The sequence below is a fragment of the Stegastes partitus genome, unplaced genomic scaffold, assembly GCF_000690725.1.
Source record: "Stegastes partitus isolate 25-593 unplaced genomic scaffold, Stegastes_partitus-1.0.2 Scaffold342, whole genome shotgun sequence".
Taxonomy (NCBI): Eukaryota; Metazoa; Chordata; class Actinopteri; family Pomacentridae; genus Stegastes; species Stegastes partitus.
Genome location: NW_007578073.1, coordinates 300,781 through 321,539, shown reverse-complemented (window position 1 = coordinate 321,539; position 20,759 = coordinate 300,781). Strand labels below are relative to the sequence as shown.

The 20,759-nt window shown below is 41.1% G+C and overlaps 2 protein-coding genes across 2 annotated transcripts in view; both read left to right on the top strand.

Annotated features, from left to right (window-relative positions):
* Positions 1–538: 538 nt before the first annotated feature.
* On the top strand, positions 539–12,509 carry naprt (nicotinate phosphoribosyltransferase). The gene is made up of 13 exons (XM_008284062.1): positions 539–785; positions 2,892–3,019; positions 3,125–3,207; positions 3,926–4,056; positions 5,005–5,120; positions 6,302–6,498; positions 8,198–8,338; positions 8,475–8,559; positions 8,630–8,710; positions 8,804–8,906; positions 10,132–10,289; positions 10,777–10,884; positions 11,036–12,509. Exons 1-13 carry the CDS (start codon positions 539–541, stop codon positions 11,120–11,122), a joined length of 1,665 nt encoding a protein of 554 aa, XP_008282284.1. The 3' UTR covers positions 11,123–12,509.
* Positions 12,510–19,909: 7,400 nt separating this feature from the next.
* Positions 19,910–20,759, top strand: part of LOC103358913 (1-phosphatidylinositol 4,5-bisphosphate phosphodiesterase gamma-1-like) — a 41,274-nt gene continuing 40,424 nt past the window's right edge. Inside the window, exon 1 of the mRNA XM_008284063.1 lies at positions 19,910–20,715. Within this exon, the coding sequence (XP_008282285.1) occupies positions 20,445–20,715 (271 nt within the window). The 5' untranslated portion in view covers positions 19,910–20,444. The remainder of the gene's footprint in view (positions 20,716–20,759) is intronic.

Sequence of the window (20,759 nt, the reverse complement as noted above, 5' to 3'; positions counted from 1 at the left end):
TATTAATATCTTAAAAGATGCCACCAGTGGAACTTCAACTGGTTGCTAAAACTGATAACTTTAGTCCTAGTTCAGTGGTTCTCAAATGTCACAAATAAGACTAATTCTAAGGCTCACAGAGAACCACTGGTCTCTTCTGAACCCGCATTAATAATAATGTGGAACATGGGCTGAGCACAGAGAGAAAGTGGGGTGACCCTACTTTGCCAAGAGCATAGCATCTCATTTTTGTTCCTTTTATTGGGAAATAACTTAAAATATGTGCAATTATTAGGGTAAAGTCTATACTCTCAATATCTCAACTAACAACACTTCTGGATAAGATTATGAATGAGCACCATCTAATAAATGATGCTGGCAGTACAAAGTGTCATGTGAAACCGGTGCTGCACACCCTCAGAGCTGGTGGAGCCTGTGAGGCATGTGTCAGACCGCTCTGTTTCCACCTCTCCCCTCGGTGGAGCAGTCGGAGGCTTTAGAGAACTGCAAGTCCCAGAGATCTCGGCACCAGTGAACCTGGAACCAGGGCTTGGATAACATGGCAGCGCCGTCCAGGACCACATGCGGGCTCATGGAGCGCTCCGTCCGGGAGCGGGTCCCGCCGCTGCTCACCGACCTCTACCAGTTTACCATGGCGTACGCGTACTGGCGGGCCGGCCGGCACCAGGAGCCCGCCGTGTTCGAGCTCTTCTTCAGGGACAACCCTTTCGGCGGCGGCTTCTCTCTTTTCGCAGGTCTGCACGACTGTCTGCTGTTCCTGCGCAGCTTTCGCTTCTCCGACGAAGGTGAGGAGATCAATTAGGACCTAGTTCTTCAAATTAATATTAATCAACACAACCAATAACCATTTGACTGAGGTTGAGTAATCGATCAGGTCGTTGTGACATTCCTGTGTCCACACACCTCCCACCGCTGGTTGCGCAATACTTCACCGCGCAAACACACGTGAAGCTGTTAATGATAAAACGTGAATACCAGCGCGGTGTTTGGGCAAACTTGACATGCAGATCCGAACTGTAGCACACAAGAATAATCCGTAATCTCCTGTGTGCAGTAATCAGCAGCATGTGCTTAAGTTTTTTTTTTTTTCTTTTTAAAGAAATGCACTCATTGTGTGGAATGGACAGCCCCCTGTTCTCTTATACACCGGTTATTACTGATGAGTCAGCTGAGAGGCACCATAAACACATCTGACATAACATCATCAGTCAGTTCACTCCATAACAACTGATTTGTATTATGTGTCCTAAAAGTGGATTAATGTCAAATTTATGCACATGTAGCTCTCAAAAATGAGGTCCCCTCCCCTCTCCAATGTAACTAAAAGTAAGTGTACAGCCTGCAGAAAAGCTATCAGAACTGTAGTCCTTCATTTAATGTGTAAACAGACACAATAGAGAGATGCTTTATTACACATTGGTGCTACAGTATTTTCAACAGCAAAATAGATTTGCAGTTTGAAAGTTTTTGTACGTGCAGGACTGTTACCAGTGATGCAAAAACATCTAACAAGCATTTTACTTGTAGCTAAACCATACATAAAGTAGATTATTGATTATCAATCATAGGTTATACTGTACACAGGTCATTGGGTTTGTTCATAATATCTCTACACTGACTAGTAATTATAGCTGCCAAATAAATGTAGGAGAGTTTCAATAATAAGCTGGAAAATTACAGAACAGTTTTAAAAATGATTCTTTCTTACAGGGAATAATATAATTCTTTACCTTGACCACTTACTAAGAAAACAAAACCAGGATTTCAATCTTGTTAACATGTTCATATAGTGTATTTATATGCTAGAAGACCCATCATGAGCAAAATGAGCAGTCAGCACCATGACTGAGCATTTCCGCCATCAAGCTGCAGCTGACAATGACAAAACACAGATTGAGAGAACCAGGGCTTCATTCATAATAGACCAAAGGAACCAACCCTGTCTATTTGCAGGGTGGGACTTTCTGTGCCAGGATTCTTCTGCAGAATAGTTTTTTTGGTTTGAACATGTGTGGCTTAATTATTCCAGTATTACCACTTTTCATTGTGTTGTTGAGTAGTTTTACAGTGTTTGAGCAAACTTGTTGGTGAGCTGGTGTGCTCAAGCTGCAGCTCTTCAGGGGTGGATGGAGAGGCAGGGACTTCATAGATTTGCACATTGTAGAGAAGGCGTAGAGCTATACCTGTGCCATTTGAAGGTTTAAAGGGATTATTATCATAAAAAAAACTACTTTTAAATGTATAACTGTGATACACAGATGAGTTTTTAGCGGTTAAATCTATGCCTGTAGAGGAATATTTTAGTGTATAATACTGTACATGATATCATTCACAAGGGACATTTTTGAATGCAGGGCTTTTACTTTAATTTAGTGTTTTTACATTTGTGCCTGTATTTATGTAGAAGGAAAAATACTTTTTTTATTATTATTACTGGTAGAGTGCAGCCAAAGTAGCATACAATTCTCAGTTAAGTACAAGTAATTGCTTCCATGCAACATTTGAATAAATGTACCTATTATTACTTTTCACCACTGCAGTCAATAACAATGGAGCCTGTCAGGGGTCTATCAGGATGCTTCAAATGTGCTACATTAATGATGTTGTTCCAATGCATACCTGAGTTCAAACATGTTCCTTCTAACCTTCATTTCAGTCACAACACGGACGTCTGCTGGATTAGATTAGCTGGACAGACACTTATTACATTAGTTCTGTTAGTGTAATTGTATATGTGTTGTGAGAGAGGACATGTGAGTCAGGAGGACATATGGAGGGCATGCTTGTGTAAGAACACGTGTGTCACGATGAATATATGGATGCCCTCTGTTGTTGGTGTTAGTGACAGAGTTCCAGCTGTTGTGTTAACACTGTGTATTTCATGGTTCTAGATGTAGAGTTCCTGCGTTCAGTCCTGCCTCCGGCCACCGACCCAGCCTTCTTCCAGTTCCTCCGAGACCTTGACTGTTCTGGTGTAACGCTCCGCTCCGTCCCAGAGGGCACCGTGGTGTTTGCCAGGGTGAGCTGCAGACCTTCAGTGTGAAAGTGTGGTTCAAAGGTCACAGTCAGAGTCTGTAGACGTTCAGATGGAGTAACTGCTGCTGCATGTGTGTAACACCTGCAGGTGCCTCTGATGGAGGTGGCAGGTCCACTGGCTGTGGTTCAGCTTCTCGAGACCAGTTTACTGTGTCTTGTCAACTACGCCAGGTAACTATTCACACACAGACATGTTTCTGTCACTTCAGAGGACATTCCCCTGACTTATATTAGTTTCCTGCAGACTTTGAGATGAAATTGTGACAGACAATAAAGTTTATCTTATCTTTATCTTATCTTAAATACTATCCAAAGATACCAAATATGTTTTGGGAAAGTTTGTATAAACTGTTGCAGAAGAGATTTGGAATAACTGATTTTCATGAAATGAAATAGCCATAAAATTATGTATTTGATTTAAAGAAAGTAGCATATGCTGTAACTACTGTAGTGAACAATCGGAAGAATAAATTGTTAAAAAATACATGTGATACTGATATACAATTTGACGAAAAGTTTTTTATAGAAATACAGAGACTTAAGGGTAACTTTAGAGGCAAAGTCAAGAATTTTTTAAGTACTTAAAGAGGTGAATAATTTCTTTCTTAAAATAAGGGCAAAGAATTTACATACTAAAGCTAAAGTGCCATTTTAAAGTGAAACATGTTTACAGTGATTTTCCCTCTGCTACATATTCTTCCTGCCTGAGTCCTTTGATCTTTGTATGTTTTAAGGTCTCTGGACTGTGTTGCACAGTGGCTTCCATCTTCAGTTAACCAGCTACTGCTTTGGACTAAAACTGTGCATTTTATACTGCTGTGTGTTTGACTTTATGTGAAGTTATAAAACAGCTGGCTGCTGTCGTGTCCTCCTTCATCCCTGTTGTCAGTCTGGTGTGCAGCAACGCTGCCCGTTTCCGCCTGGCAGCCGGCCCCAGGAGGAAGCTACTGGAGATGGGCCTCAGGAGGGCTCAGGGACCAGATGGAGGACTCACCGCCTCACGATACACACACATTGGAGGTGAATGCTGTGTGGTCTGTCAAAGATTATTTATTCTGACACTCACTCTGTCAAGCCTTTATATAAATCCTTTGCACATTTGTGCATTTCCTAGCTACAAATTGCTTTCTTAACCCTCTCAAACCCAACAGATTATGTGTGTTTTTTTGCTGCTGTCACACTGCTGTCATGTGCTGTGCCTCGATGGAAACAACATAATGGCTGAAAGTAAACAAACGTGTCTTTTGTTTAGTATGAGACAGTTATAATTCCATAAATAACAAAAAAGAAAAAATGAAAGTTGAATATCTTTGGTTATTAATTAATAAAAAAAAAACAGGAATCAACATATACAACATTTTTCCAAATGTCCAATGTGCTACAAATATAGAAAATAATCATTCTATATACTCTAGATACTTTACTGTTTATATTTTACTTTCTTTTCATGCTTGTCTCCCCTCTGCTCTGTGTAAAGTTCTGCAGTTCTGCTGAAAAGTCCTTGAATTTTTGTTGGGATATAGAGACTTACATCAATCCCTTTATGACAAAAATGTAAGAGTAGACTAAGTGAGATGTGAATTTTTTTCATGTCTGTACAGAGGATCCAGACCTTTTCTCTGAGGTGATGCACAACTATCACTTTACCTCCTCAACAAGTCACAAAGATCTAGGCGCACTCACTGGGAGGAGATACATCGACCTGAATCTACATTATCAGCCTTTATCCTTAACTTTTGAAGAAATGTAGTTTCTTAAACCTAATTTCCATTGCACGGTGTCTCTCCAGTAAATAGTAAAAATACATGAAGAAATGAGACGTTTTTTCTGATCATTACAGTGTCAGAAAAGATTGTCACCCTTTAAAGAATGTATAGCTATTACTAGATGACAGCAAATAAGCAAGAAACAGGAAGTGATTTTCTTATATTCCACATGCATACACTCACGCTGGAACATGTCTTTCAGGGTTTGATCTCACCAGTAATGTTCAGGCTGGTTTTCTGTTCGGGATCCCTGTCGCAGGAACCATGGCACACTCATACGTCACTTCCTTTACCTCCCTGGAGGAGGTGTGGCCACAAGTGAGTATGTGATGTTTCCTCAGATCATCTGAATAGGAACAGACCTGTGGTTTTAGCTCATTAACTGTAAATTGTGTTTGCTTATGTTATTGTTGCTTATTGTCCAAAACAGACCAAAAACATGCATTGTTCATCACAGCAAAAAATTCACTGCCTTTCTTTTCCCCATCACTTTTGTTGGAGAGTGGTTAGCACAGTGTAAAACTCTTTCGTTTTGCTGTTAACAACATGAAATGATTGAAAAGTTAAAGGTCAAATATAGAGCTCGAACCCAGATCAACACAAGATTTAACTTCTGTCCCTACAGACTGAACAAATGAGACAGGAACTGGAGAGATTCAATCTGTACCAGTATAATATTCACCTCTAAAGCTCATAATAATATCATGCACTCTAGAATTTATCATTCCAATCAAGAATTGAAATGATCGATTAATTGTCAGAAATGTCTTTATTCATTCTGATTATTCAAGCTTTTCAAAGGTGTGTTTTGCCGCTTTACCTTGTCTTACATCACTTTAACTGCTGGTAGACAAAAGACACAGTTTGAAGTCATCACTTGACAATGCCAACTTGGCAAATTTAAATTTTTGCACTATTCTTGAATGTTTCAGAGGCTAAACAATTGGTTGAGAGTATGTGTCAGTTTTATCCATAGTCAAGACATACGAATATGGGAGCATGGGGTAAACTGTGATGACGGTAATGTTGTTCTTACTGTAATTGTGGGCTCATTTTAAAACCTTCACTTTTGGTGCTTTTAAAGTCACTGAAGTCTTAACACCACTGACCATTGTCCCTATGGAGCTAATGGACTCGTATTGGGTAAATGTCAATTTCAACAAAAATGCAACCTATTTTAAATTAGCTAATCCACCCATGTGTTTCCTTATTAAGCTAACGTTAATTCATAATTTACATTACTAAGAATGATTGTATGTTGCTGGGTAGTATAAATAAAAATGGTTAATAAATACCAATAAATTTGTTTACTTCAAAGTTACTATAGGTCCAATCATTCTGAATACTAGCAGAGACTAGCAGAAATGTTAAATTTAAATCTCTGTTGTATGAAAAAAATGTCTTAATCTACTTGAAACCCTTGAAAACCCTGCAGAAACTCTGGTCTGTGATGGTGTCATATAGTTACTGATAGCTGTCTGTTGTTGTTTCTCACTCAGACCCTTGTGGCAGTGAACGGGGATCCCGAGCCAGTCGATGTGATTTCTCTAACAAAAGGCTGGCTGAGTCGCGTGTGTGAGCTGCTGGGAGCAGAGCCTGGGAAGATCCGTGAGGGCGAGTTGGCTGCTTTTTTGTCTTATGCCATCGCCTACCCTCAGAACTTCCTCCCTGTGATTGACAGCTACAGTGTTGGCTGGTAACTCCTATATTTTACTGTTACATTCCCCAAAGATGCAAATATATCTTGAATTTGTAGTGCTGTTTTTGTACTTTTATGTGATTAAATGCCCTCATAATGGTAAAATAAACAACCCAAACTAAAGGTTACCCATGTTCAGCATACCCACAGATCAGCCACAATTTTAAAACCGCATGCCTAATATTGTGTAGGACCTCTTTGTGCCACCCAAACAGCCCTGAGCTGCTGGGGTATGGATACTGGATTTCTGTCTCTGGATTTGACCTGTGGTGTCTGACTCTGGTATGTTAGCAACAAATCCGTTGGGTCCTGTGGGTTATGAATTGAGGTCTCTGTGGATCAAGCTTGCTCCAGCATATTCTAAGAATCAGACTGGAATCTGGCAAGTTTGGAGGCTGGGTCAATGCCTGTGGCTCTTCGTAATGTTCATTTAGCTGTTTCTCTATGTGGCAGAGCATGGTGTCCTGCTGAGAAAGGCCGCTCACATCTGGGAGTGTTATTGCCATGATGAGCTATACATGGTCTCCAACAATGTTTATGTAGATGGTGCGTGTCACAGTAACATCCACATGAACAGCAGACCAAAGGATCTCCGGAAAAGCATTGTTTTGCAATGAGATGATCAATGACATTCACTTTACCTGTCAGTTTTAATGTTTTGGCTGGTGTACACACCAGTTGACATCTATCATTTTTTAAATAAGTATGTGACAGATGACAAAGAAGCCCTGTTGTTTCTAAAATGATGCAATGATTTAATTTTTAGCTCCTGTCCTGTACGAGTACCACTAACTAGTATTGCAATTTTGACAATGTAATGCCATTTAAGGTATTGTGATGTACATGTCCTTCCTTCAGTTACAACAGCAGGAATTCTACATTATTTTTACCAGTAGGTGGCACTGGTGGACATTGACTTCTTCCAAGAGTATATTTTTCAGAAAACCTTTTAACATGAGAGGCTACTAATGAGTAATTGTATATATCCAATACCCAATTCCTCTTATGATTAACAGCATTAAATGTTCAACTTGCCATTGAAAAATCTGAAAATGCCCCTTCCCATAGTGGGGTTTCCCCCCTTTTGTGTCCTTGCTGGTCTTTATCCCGCACCTCCTCACCGTCTCCAAAAAATAAACAGATAAAAATTTCCATTAAACAGCAGGTGAGAATTCTACAAAAAGTAAATTTACAAAGATCAAGCCCATCTGAATTATATATTCCAATCAAACATATATATACATATATACCTCATAAACATAAAGTCACACTCAGTCTTGTAAGGAAGTTTGTCTGTTATACCCTCCTAACAGAGGGCACAGAAAGGTGCAGGTCAGTCTCTCATGCTTTTATCTATCTGTTCCACTAACGAAGCACTCCAAGGCCTCTACAGAATTATTTGTGCAAGCCTTAAATATATACAATAAGTCCTCATGTGCGCTCCAAGGCCTTAGGGTCAAGCTTGCCTTCTCAGCACAGATTATTATTATTACTGTTAAATGAGCGTGTATGAGAGACAAACCTTTCCTTGAGAGAACACACAGTTGGTATCTGAATTATGCAAAAGAATGATGTTCCTAGTATCAGCAGCAAAATGTAGTTTGCATCACAGTGGACCTTTGTGTACAACTCAAGATGGAGTGCATTTATTTTCATCTGTCTCAAATTGATCTAATGTGTGTATTTATGATTTCAGTAGCGGCCTGTTGAACTTCTGCGCTGTGGCTTTAGCACTGTGTGAACTCGGCCACAGACCTGTAGGAGTTCGTCTGGACAGTGGGGACCTTTGCAGGCAGTCTGTTGATGTCCGTCGTGTTTTCAGACTCTGCAGTGAGCAGTGAGTGAGGTGCTGCATGTGTCCATCAGTATGCCTTTATGACCTGGAAACGTGAGGTGTGATTTGATTCCTCCACAAGTCTACAGTGCATGTCTGATTTTTCATACTTGTTTTTTCTTTCTGTTCATCTCTTCAGTTTCTCCATTCCTGCTTTTGATTCTCTGATCATCGTTGGGACCAACAACATCTCAGAGCAAAGCATGGCTGAGCTCAACAAGAAGGTAAAGGGCGTGAGCGTGCAGGATTATTCAGTGTGACTCAGTCGCTCATTTTGTCGTTTCCTTGTTTCAGGAGAATGAGATCAATGTGGTTGGTGTTGGAACACATCTAGTCACATGCACAAAACAACCCTCACTGGGCTGTGTGTATAAGGTAATCTGATAAAAGTATAGTGCACATTCAGTCGTCTCTCAGTCTTTCAGTCATGTTAACAAGTGCATGATATTATTCATGTGTGTATACAAGCTGGTGGAGGTGAGAGGAAGGCCCAGGATGAAGATCAGTGAGGATCCAGAGAAAAGCACTGTTCCTGGGAGAAAAGCTGTCTACCGGCTAATGGACGCCGACGGTGAGAATTAGTGTGAACTAGCTGCTTCACCTTTTGTCTGCAGCTGCATAACGTTCCCATCCCAAGAACTGCAGCATGGCAGCTTTTTATTATTGAACTCTTATGCTAGTTATGGCTGGGTCATCTGGTAATAATTAATATTTTACCATGCTGCTACAATAATAGCCATGTCTTAGCTTTATTTTATGTTTTTGCCTACATTATTTTTGTAGAGCAGTAGAGCAAAGGGTCGTAAGCGGGATTCGAACCTATGACTGCTGCGTCGAGGACTATAGCCCCTCTCTTAGCATTTCTGAGTGCACTTACCCAGTTGGCAGTCTTGAGATCCAATATGCAAGACTGCCGTATGAAAATAGTTTGTTTTTCTGCAGTCCTAAATCAATGTGATAAAGTACTTAACTTGTAAATAGTCACAACCAGAATCCTCTTAGATCATTTTCACGAAGAACCCAAGAATGGGTTATAGCCGCTGTAATCAGTTAAGTATCTAGAGCAAAAACATGTACATAGCTAAGTTCTGTATTTCTGGGGAATTTTTTTTATCATAGGTTTCCAAAGCACACATTGAATAAGGTATTTAGGCACTATTTCTATGTTAATTTTTTGCATTTTCACTGAAAATGCCTGCCTGTCATAACCCTACAAAATGTTTAAACCTTGATAAAACTCAGCTCCTATACCATAACATTTGCTGGGATGATGATATGAATAATTTTGGACATTGTCTTTTTTTATTAAAAATGTCCACAAAAAACACAGAGAAATTATAAATATATTCAACACAGTGTTTTACTTGCTTTTGTCTTTTTTTAATATGTTTTCCAGCAATAAGAAACCTGTTGGTCAAATAGAAATTAACTATGAAATATAAAAATTTGGCATGGCTTTGAAAAATGTGGGGCTTAGCTGTATATGCTGCTCATTCTGCTTTCATCACATGATTTAAAATGATTCACTTTTGTTCTTTGTTGGGAAGTGAAATCAGTGCTGTATATAAAGCGCCTGTCATCTATATTACACATCAAAGACATTTATGATGCAAATTTTCAGGTTTAGTCCGAGAACAACTTCAACTTGGGCTTCTTTTCTTGTATCACTTTCTTTACATATTTACTTTCTCCAATAGTGATTTCTCAGTATAGCAACATTCAGCCAACAGTTTAGTTTTCTGGACTGGGTCACTGATGTCACTCAAACTTGTTTCTTACTCATTTCTGCTCTTCAGACCATCCTTTTTTGGACCTGCTGTGTCTGGCAGTGGAGACTCCTCCAGAGGCAGGACTCCCGCTGAGCTGCTACCCTCTGGGGTGTGATAACTCCGCTGTCTCCATCACTCCAGCTCAAGTCACCTGTCTGCGTCAGGAAGTGTTCACGAAAGGACAGGTGAGGGCTTACCATGAATGCTCAAAGGCTGATGTCTCCATAACATAAAATACACTGGTAGACCATTTGCTTTTTTAAAATGATTGTTATTGTAGTTGTGCAGAAGACTGTTTGTTAATGGAAATGCATAGACAACTTGCATTGTGTTACATGTAGAAATGTTTTATTAAGATGGTTTGATTCATAATGATGCACTTGATTAAAAGCATTAAAGAGTAAAACACAACTGTTAGGATCCTCTGTGGCTTAAGAAGAATTTTGGCATGTACAGTATTTAGATTAGATTTTTTAATAACACTAAACAACAGATATACAGTGGCAGCAACAACATCTATAATGCTGCCTTAAAAGCATGTAGAATCACATTTAAAAACACAAACTAACTTTGTATTCTTGAGGTCCATCACCAGTACAAAACAAGGCGTTTTTGCAAGACTATGCTGTGGAGGAGTTTTGTCTTTATGACTGTGTCTTCCACATTTTCTAGGTCACGCAGCCTCTGTGCAGTGCTGCAGAAACTAGAGCAAAGGTCCAGAGCTCCCTCCAAGCTCTGCACCCTCGACACAAGAGGCTGCAGGAGCCAGACTCTTACACAGTGAGTCTCGATCCAATCTGTATCGAATGCAAATGCACAGAGCAACTTAAACCTTCTCTACGATCCCAAAACAGACTTTCATTTACTATACTCTCCATAGCTGAAGGACTTTTTTTTTTTTTACCAAGCCTGTTGCTTTCTCTCTCACCAGGTGGCACTGTCAGAGAAACTCCACAACTTGGTCACAGAGCTCCAAAGAGGCAGCAGCAACGACAGCAACTTTCTGTTAGCCAACTAAAGATTATCTTGCACAGCACTTGTTTTTTTTGTTTTGTTTTTTTGTCTTTTTATTGACATTGTTTTCCAAAGTGCCTCACAGTAAAAGAGTGAATGTGTTTGTAGAGCATGGTCCTCATGAACCCCAACAGTGTTAATGCCATGCACTTCAAATACAGGCAATCACAGCTGTGTTGTGGCCTGTGTCTTTCAGATCTGATGTCTGTAAAACAGGGTTAAAATGAGAACTACTGAAGGAGTTTGGTCTGTCGGAAAGCCCTGCAGGAACAAGTAAATTATAACTAAGTCGTCATGCAGTTTTATGTGTTTTTTACAGCTGATAGCTAGGAGGGTTTCTCAAAAAAAATAACTTTCAAACAGAAGATGCACAACGGAGATTGTACTGCTACAAATCAAAAGATACAAGTGCAACCCAGTTTTATGATGAAATATTTGAATTTACAAACTGGCACTAGACAAAATTAATCCAAGTCTGTTATGTTTCTTGATTCTAAAATATATTTGCAAACAGTAGTTTGAGGAGATGCACTCATTACCTTATTCTTGACCTTTCAACCACACAGTGTGACCGTCTTGAGCGGATGACCAGGGAATGACCCACATGAAGTTAATGCTTAGTTAAACCCTGTGCTGAGGAGAACAGTGGGATGTGGTTGGAAACCAGAAAATGAGTGATATCTGTAAACTTTGGAGTAAATCAGGCTTATATCTGTGTTTATTTCACTTGTATGTCAAACTCTCTAAATGTGTATGCGAACATACCTCACATATACATATATGAAAAATGACAAGAAATTCCAGATTGTTCATTTTAAAATTGAAGTGGTCATTTGAGAAGCTGAGGAATTTTGACCCTGCAGTATTTTTGTTCTCTTATCCTTCACATTCTTCTTTAGTGCTTTAGTTTGTGAATAGGGATAATTTTCTTAACCTAAGCTACATAAATCAGTACTTTTTAAATTAACATCCAATCACGTAACTGAAAGTAGAGGAGATTCTGATGAATTTATTGAGAACAATAAAATCTGCAGCCTATTTTCGCTTCCTGCAGCTAAAGAGCCAGATATTTTTCTGAGGAGTTGGTGGAGAACAAATCAGAGCTTAAAGGGCTCAAATGCATCAGCTGAAACCAAACCTGACTTCTAGTGAATTATTATGTTGCTGTATAGCTGCTGGATGTGTAAATAAGCAGTTGGTTGCTAACAAAGTAGCCAGAATAACGCTCTGATCATATGCGGTGCTGTGACTTTTACCTTGTTTTGAGTTCTGCCTCCTAGTGACCAAAATTTTAATTTAATTAATACAAACCTAAATTTCTGTCAGTATTCTTTATTTTTACCTCTTTGTCCTCATGAACTTGTATTAAACTTGGTCATGACTTCACAATATGTTGCTTTCTGCTGATGTCTGTATATAAATAGTTCCTTCAATGAAACTCAAGTTTAATTTAACATGTACAGTGTAGAGTAGTTTTATAGTGTATGAGCAGTTTTGAGCTGGTGTGCTCATGCTGCAGCGAGAGGTGAGGGGTGAGTGGAGAAAGGAGGGACTGTATAGATCTACACATTCTAGAGGAAGGAATGGTGTAGAGTTACATCAATGCCATTTTAGGAGAGAGAGGGATTATTTTCATTTTTTAAAAAGGCAGTTTAATCAACTGCTGGACAAGGACTTTAAGCCACAAACCTTTTGGCTTTGGCGCCCTCCAGTGGTAATATAAAAAACATGGCAACAGTGCAGGCCAATTGATCTTACTCACATGGTAACATATATCTACAAACAAAAAGCTCATACCACCAGAAAAAACTTACCATAGCAAGAACCTAAAAAAAAAAAAAATCACAAGTTTTCTTTTTCTGTAGTTCAGAGCAGCTTTGAAAGCTTAATTTTCAGTTTGAAAAGAAGTAGCAACTGACCAAACAGTATGTAAGAGTGCTGTGTGTGTGTTTGACTTATTTTGGACATGATATGTGGCTGTTCAGTGATCAACTGGAGGCTTGCCCTCCCTCCCCACTCTGCCATGAAACTCTTGGCTGCAGTACTCGCCGCCCCCCTGTCTTTCCTCTGCAGGACATGTGAGAGGAGTTTGCTGGAGTCCTGATTGGCTGGCGGCTGACCAGTGGTAGTGGAAAGGCAGATACACCCAGCGGACATATGGAGCTGATTAGACATGGAGGGGCTGTGATATCATCCATGACTGTCTCATCTCTCTGAGGTGGATCAGTCGACACTCGCATACTTCACATATGTGTTCTGTTACTGCGTCTGAGGCTTCTGCTAATGCATATTATTGAACTTTCCCCATTTCACAACTTAACCACTGATCAGCAGGGGGAAACGCATTCAGATACTAATTTAAGTAAAAGTACCATGAGCAGACTTTAAAATGTCCTCCATTATACCTTACAGCACTCCATTCAAAATCCTAGTTAAACGCAAGTGTGCAACTATTATCAGTAAAATGTGCTTGAAGTATCAAAAGTAAAATGATTTGCTCTTCAGTAAAATGAGCCTTGAGAGTTATCTTACAGTGTATTACTTCATCAGATTAATGAATCTGTGTGTAAACTGGATTTTGCTAGTCGACTAACTGGAGCTACTTTTCACTACTTTATATACAGTGGTACACAGCTAGTGTTGTCCAGTGGTTGCCAACCTAAGAGTCAGGCCACTTGGAAGGGTCACCAGATAAATCAGAGAGGTCATGAGATAATTTCTGTTGCAATGGTCTCTTCAACACATATTAATTGGTGTCTGAAAGCATTTTCCATGAAAAATTTCAGTTACTTGGTTTAGACATTACCCTCCTCCCCTTAACTTTTAGTTGTGTTTCTTAAAGTGTGTGGCACGGCCCCCTGGGGGCGGCCGGGAGGAAAAGGTCTGTCTACACGGAAATACTGTGCTGAACTATTGTTTTAACACCGGCCTGTTTTTTTTTTTTTTGTTACTGCGCAAGTTATTGTGGTTTCAAATGGTAATATTTCTTCCACACTGACTCAGTCTCTCTCTGTCTGACGTATTAAACAGTCAGTTTCGCTGTTACCATGTTCCAATGATCAAACGATATATAGCCGATTAAAACAGCAAAGTGGGAGGAGGAGAGGGAGAGGTCGTACCTGATGATAAAAGTGTTCAGGTGCAAGCAGACAGACAGTCTGAGTCAGTTAAGAAGAAAAAGTAGCCCCACATTCAATCTGGAAGGTTCAACTTTTAACAGCGATCACAGTTTTTCTATAAACAGGATAGCCAGTGGTATGGACATTTAAAATGCACTCGGCTCGTAGAAAAGTCTGTTCATTAAAAAAAAAAAAAACTCTGCTCATAGAAAACCTTTCAACCTGAGAAAAATTGTGTAGAATGCGCTTTCCACTGTTTTCTAACTAATGCTTGGTTGCTTACCTGTCAGGGGAGCTGCACTGCAGACACCTAGTAGCATCCAAGTAGAAGGAGTTACAGCAAAATGACAATAAATTTGATTTGATTTGATTTTGATTTTGATTTGACCTACTGGAGCAGCATGTGAAGCGTTCAGGGAACATCGGTAAAATGTAGCCTCTACTTATGGGCATTTTCAGCAATTGTTTAGCCTGTGTCCAGTTAATGACTGACATTGGAAGAGGATTGGTGACAAAATAAAAATGTCTTCAGGTTAAAACATTTTATAAATATCAAGTCTTGTGTCACTGAAAATCATTGCAATGAAACAAAGTTATGCAAAACAGCTATTTATCAGCATGCATGGTGGATTAATCGCTGTGGCAATGCTGATCCAAAATAAGGGAGTGAGGCGACCAAATCATTAACTGGTGCGACCAACAAAGAAAGTTGGTAGCACCAGTGTTACCATTGGAAAAGTTAACATGGAGCCCTGAAACAGAATCTCCAAGTGCAAGAAACCACATCCAGTAGCTGAGGATCTCATACTCCCCACTGCTCTTGATATGTTGTCAACAATGACTGATGAGACTACCACCACAAAATTGAAGCCTATCCCTCCCAGTTATTTTTTACTGATCACTAAACATGTTACGTTTTTGCGCTATTGGACTGCTCATGATATGTATTTATATTCAGTAAATTTTAACCCAACTCATTTCATGACTATTTAAGGTGAGGGGGCCCAAAATTTTTTGTCCTCTGAAGGGGGGCCTGAAAAAGTTTGAGAACCACTAAAAGGCTTTACATTTCTAAATCACACGCCTGAGGTTCCAAAATTATTTGTGAAATCATGCTTTAAGGTTTATGTCTTAGCTGAGCTCAGAAAAACTTTCCACTTTGAACAAAATGTCTTAAAAAAACCTTCAAATCAAATCAAGTTTAGTCATTTTGCTGTACATACACAATAGTACAGGTAAGATGAGCGAGCGTTTCTTCAGGATCATTTAATAAGCACGTTTTGCAGAATGCATGTCTGGGATAGGCAAGACATCAATTTTAGGAATGTTCATTGCCCTGATGTTCAGCAAAGTCTCTCGGCTGTAGGTTTTGCGGAATGAACATCTGGGATAGGCATCTGAACATCTCCAAAACAGCAGGTGTTGTGTGGTTTTCTTTGTATGCAGTGGTTAGTACCAAAGATGGTGCAAGGAAGAACAACTGATAACTAACTAGTGATAGGGTACCAGATCAGTCAGTGTCAATGCTGAGCCCTGTTGCTTCAGCATCATGTGATTAGCAGGATGTGTTTTTTTTCCATTGAAGAGCTGACCGTAGGATGCCCGACAAAAAGAAGGCGAGTCAGTGGAGGCAGTGTGATGGTCTGGACAAAGGTCAGCTCAGTCCTGCATTCATGCTGTTGTTGCCTTGACACATACCACCTACCACCTACCTAAACATCGCTGCAGACCACGACACCTGTTCATTATTTGTCAAGAACTCACACAGAACAGGCGGACACAAATGCTCAACACAGACAGGGTCAGGCAAAAAGGCAGGTTTGTTACCAGTCAGGGTTCGGTACACAGGAAGTCAGTCAAAAGGGCAGAGGTATCCAAAAAACGAGAGGCGAAAGGTAAGGTCAAAAACAGAAACGAGGTCGCAAACAAAGCAGACTATGATTTTGACTGTGGCTATGAAGAAACACTGGTACGAAGACTGTGAAGTGCAACGAGACTGTGAGACACACAAGGTAATATACATGAGGTAATGAGGGGAGATGGGGAAACAGGTGAGGGAAAGCCATCAGGGAGCAGATGTGATGAGACGGGTGCAGGAAGTAAACTAGGACAGAGACAACCGGTTAGTCACTTCAAAATAAAACAGGAAAGACAAGACATAAAATGTGCACACATAAAACAGAAACTTGACAGATACGACAGTATTCCCTGATGTCAGTGGCCTCTTTTAGCAGGATAGCTCTCCCTGCCACACTGCAAAAGTTCTTCAAGAATGTTTGAGGAACAAAGAGTTCAAAGTTTTGACTTGGCCTCTAAATTTCCCAGATTTTAATCCAATCGATCATCTGTGGGATGTCCTGGATAAACAAGTCTGATCCATGGAGGTCCCACCTTCTAAGACTTAAAGAATCTGCTGCTAACATGTTGGTGTCTGACACCACAGGACATCTTCAGAGGTCTGTGGAGCTCAGTCTGTGATGGCACAGAGATATTTTAGCAGCACCAGGGAGACCTACATAATGTTAGACAGATGGTTTTACTCTAATTAGGGCCCGAACACTGACAGCACATAGGACCCTACTGGAACCCTAGAAATTATCACTGTTCCTTATCTTTACTATCCACACTATAGAGCAATACTGAAGCATGAGATAACACAAAGGAAGTTAGGAATAAAAGTAAGTGTAACCGTAACAATTTTAGATTTTTTAAAAAAGTTTCTTCCTTTTGCTTTGATCACATCTTCACACACTCTTCATCCTCCAAGCAGCTTCATGAGGTTGTCACCTGGAGCTTTTCTAGCAGTCTTGAAGTAATTCCCACATATGCCGAGCACTTGTTGGCTGCTTTTCCTTCACTCTGTGCTCCAACGCATCCCAGACCACCTCAGCTGGGTTCAGGTAGTGATTATGGAGGCCAGGTCATCTGATGCAGCTCTCCATCACTCTGCTTCTTGGTCCAACAGCCCTAATAGAGCCAGAAGATGTTTTGGCTCATTGTCCTGCTGAAAAACAAATACTGATCCCACTGAGCTTAAACCAGATGTGATGATGTGTCTCTGCAGGAAGCTGTAGTAGCTATGCTGGATAATAGACCTTCAAACATTGTCCCCAGCAAAGTTCCCCCACAGCATCGCATCTCCTCCTTCATGCTTCATGGTGGGAACCACACATGCAAAAACCATCCAAGCAGCTGGACCCAAATACTTACACTTAGACTGGTTTTCCTGTCTATTCCTTGTGTTTCTTGGTCCACAGTTCTCTTTCTCTTCTTGATCTCCTTCAGCAGTGGTTTCTTTGCAACAGTTCCACCATGAAGGTCTGATTCATACAGTCTCCCCGGAACAGCTGATACTGACAGTAGAGATCGACCATTCTCTGTTTTTCAGGGACAATACCGATCAGCTATTAGGAATTAATTGGACTAATAACTAATGTCTGGAACCAATATACATCTGTAGTGAAAATTTAAATCTTGCCATCTACATTCAGAGTAACATATACTTCAACACAAAACTCCATTAAAAGGCATTTCTTTACTAACACTTTACATGTTTGGGTTTTTTTTGTCTTTTTTTGACATTTGTCTCTCAATGTTGATTATCTATTGGCCACATAAACTGGGTGGGATGTGTAACCATTCAAATACTGCTATGGTAATGTGTACATTATTGTGGACAGTATGGACTGCAGACAGAGAGACCTGTTGCACATTTGTGAATGCATTTATTATATGGGAATTTTTACTTCTTTTAATAGCAAAAATGTTGAATATTGGATCCCAAGTTGACATTTGCCAGCTACTTGACCTCCTGGAAACTCTGATGTGGGCTCGAATCTAAGCTGCTGTTAACTGTTAATTTCTGAGGCTGCTAATGAGCTTCTCCTCCGCAGCAGAGGAAACTCTTAGCCTTCCTCCGATGGGGCGGTGCTCATGAAAGTGAGTTTCTTCACAGACTTTGATGCTTTGTGCATTTGAAGAAACTTTCTTGAAATGTTCTGGCCTGACAGACCTTCATGTCCTTAAGTAATGAAGAACTGTTGTTTCTTTTTACTTCGCTGAGTGGTTGTTGCCATCATATGGATTACTGCAGTAGTTGAATAGAGCCAAATACAAGCATGACCTCGACACAGTCCAGCTGATGGATCAGTAAGAAGGCAGAAATTCCACCAGTTGACTTGCGGACAGGGTTCACCTTTTAGCTAAAATGATCCCAGATGTCACAAAAACACATAAAAACTGAGCTGGTATGAGGTTTGTAAGAAAAAAAACACTATTTTAAAAATATATACAAATGTGCATAACAATGACTGCACTAAAGAATAAAATGATACAAAACACATTTTCGTATATTTAACCTGTTTCCCCTTCACTACATCATTTAATTTGTGTGACTGTAGAAAATAGTTTGAAAAACAAACAAACAAATACCCTTGAATCAGTTTATGTTGAAACGTTTGATTGTTCCAGTACAAAAGCATAATATTGAACTATCTCTACTGAATTTCTTATATTCATTTTTCCAATGCTTTAAGAAATTAGCAGTAACAAAAGTTGTAGTTTGATGAGATGGAGCTATTTTTAATGACTAGTTTGTAGTGTTTATCTGGAGTGCATTATATATTCTAATCTGAATGTAATCCTGATCTGCAAAACTTAAAATAAAATGAATAAATAAAAATTTTAAGAATCTACTATTTGTTAAAACTGATTCTTCTGCACTCAAAGGGAAATAACAACTTTCCCTCTCAGGCTGGGTCACCAGGGTCTGAATGGTTTACTGCTGCAGCTGATGGCAGCCTGACATGTGGGTGACCTCTGCAGTTTGAACCGCACTTGACCTCCTGACAGCACCAATAACCCGTTCACTTAAACGTGTATTTTTTTATTTTTTTTTTAACTTTTAAGTCATTTGTTTGGCCTTTTTTTGTATAGGACAGTGGAGAGAGAGACAGGAAAGTGGGGGAGAAGAATGGGGGAAGGACCTGCAGCAAAGGTCCAAGAGCGGGATTCGAACTCATGGCCGCTACGTCGGGGACTGTTGCCCCTGTACGTGGGTGTACGCGGCGGACCTTAAACGTGTATTTTGACACAAACAAGAGGGAGAGAGAAAAAAAAAACCTCCCTCCTCCAGCGCAGCCTGCAGGTCTCCTGGAGGCCCGCGGAGGTCGCTCTGCTCTCCGCCTCCTCTCCTTCTCCGACTCTCCCTCCTCTGTCCCTCCTCTCCCTTCATCCTCCCTCAGATCCACTCCAGCAGCACGGAAAGAAAAAAAAAAAAAAATCTGATCAAGCTTTTCCGGTCTGCTAGCCCTAATTTCCTCTCCAGACCTGTGTCGGTGGAGCTGAGGGGACGCGGACACAGATCCTGGCCGAGGAGCAACCGGACCAATTAACGCCTCAACCCCGCACGCCTCAGCTCTCCAAAACCGGGTGACTGCTTCGGGTAAATGCATCCTGTCGTCCGGTGTCCGGAGAGCGGCGGCAGCAGCAGTCGGTGAGCGTGGAGCAGAATGCTTCGGCGGATGGGAGCGCACACGGTTCTCGGCGCGGCCGCTCTCCCATCAGCGCGTCTCTCCGTCTCCGTGAAGCCGCCGGCCGCCCCGCTGCACCCTCCTCCGGGTATTTGTCCGACTCGTCATTACATAACTCGCCGTCTTTGTCGCTCGCACTGACTTAATTGTGCCAAAGCCAGGACCGTGGGATAACCACGTCTTGTTTACCGCCCCAGCAGCAGTAAAAACGCGCAGCGACACGGCGGCGGCGCTCAAAGCAGGATTTAAAGCCGGACTTCTGCTGTCGTGGACTGAAGGACTATCAGGGGTAGAAACCTGAGTCCAGCGGGGATGAGAACTCACCCCGAGCGGATTTCACTGGTGTTCTGCCAGAAGCATCTGGAAAGGATAACAGAGGGATACACTCCCCCTCCAGAGCAGCAGAGGATAATTCACATCTCAGACGTTTCAGTGCTTCAGCTCTGTGGCTGCTGAGTGATGTGTTCTAGATTCTGTTTTATTGTGAAGTTGTTTTAATCAATGCCCTGAGTGGCACAGTTTGGCTCCCTCCTCCTCCTCCTCCTCCTCCTCCTCCTTTGGACATGTTGGATAACTGCGGCCCTTGGTGCATTCAGTAGGTGACTGAAGGATCCCGTTCAAGAGAGCACCACAGATTAGTAGTCCAGCAGGGTTCACTTGGAGCTATGCACTGAAGATGTGTGCAGCCAGGTTCAGCGGCTGCCTGAATGGCTGTGCTGAGGAGGCTGCCGGTGGTGCTGCGGGGGCTGCCGGTCCACTCATGGCCTCCAGGATGCTGGACTGGACAGAGGCAGGTCCTCGCATCCTCCACAGCCTGGAGATGGGCACAGTGATGACCGTCTTCTACCAGAAGAAGTCCCAGCGACCAGAGAGAAGAACGTTCCAGATAAGGCAGGACACGAAGCAGATAGTGTGGAGCAGGAACCCTGACAAAGTAGAAGGAGAGAGTGAGTATTAAAGCATGGAAGCATCTCTGAGCTGGTCTACAGGG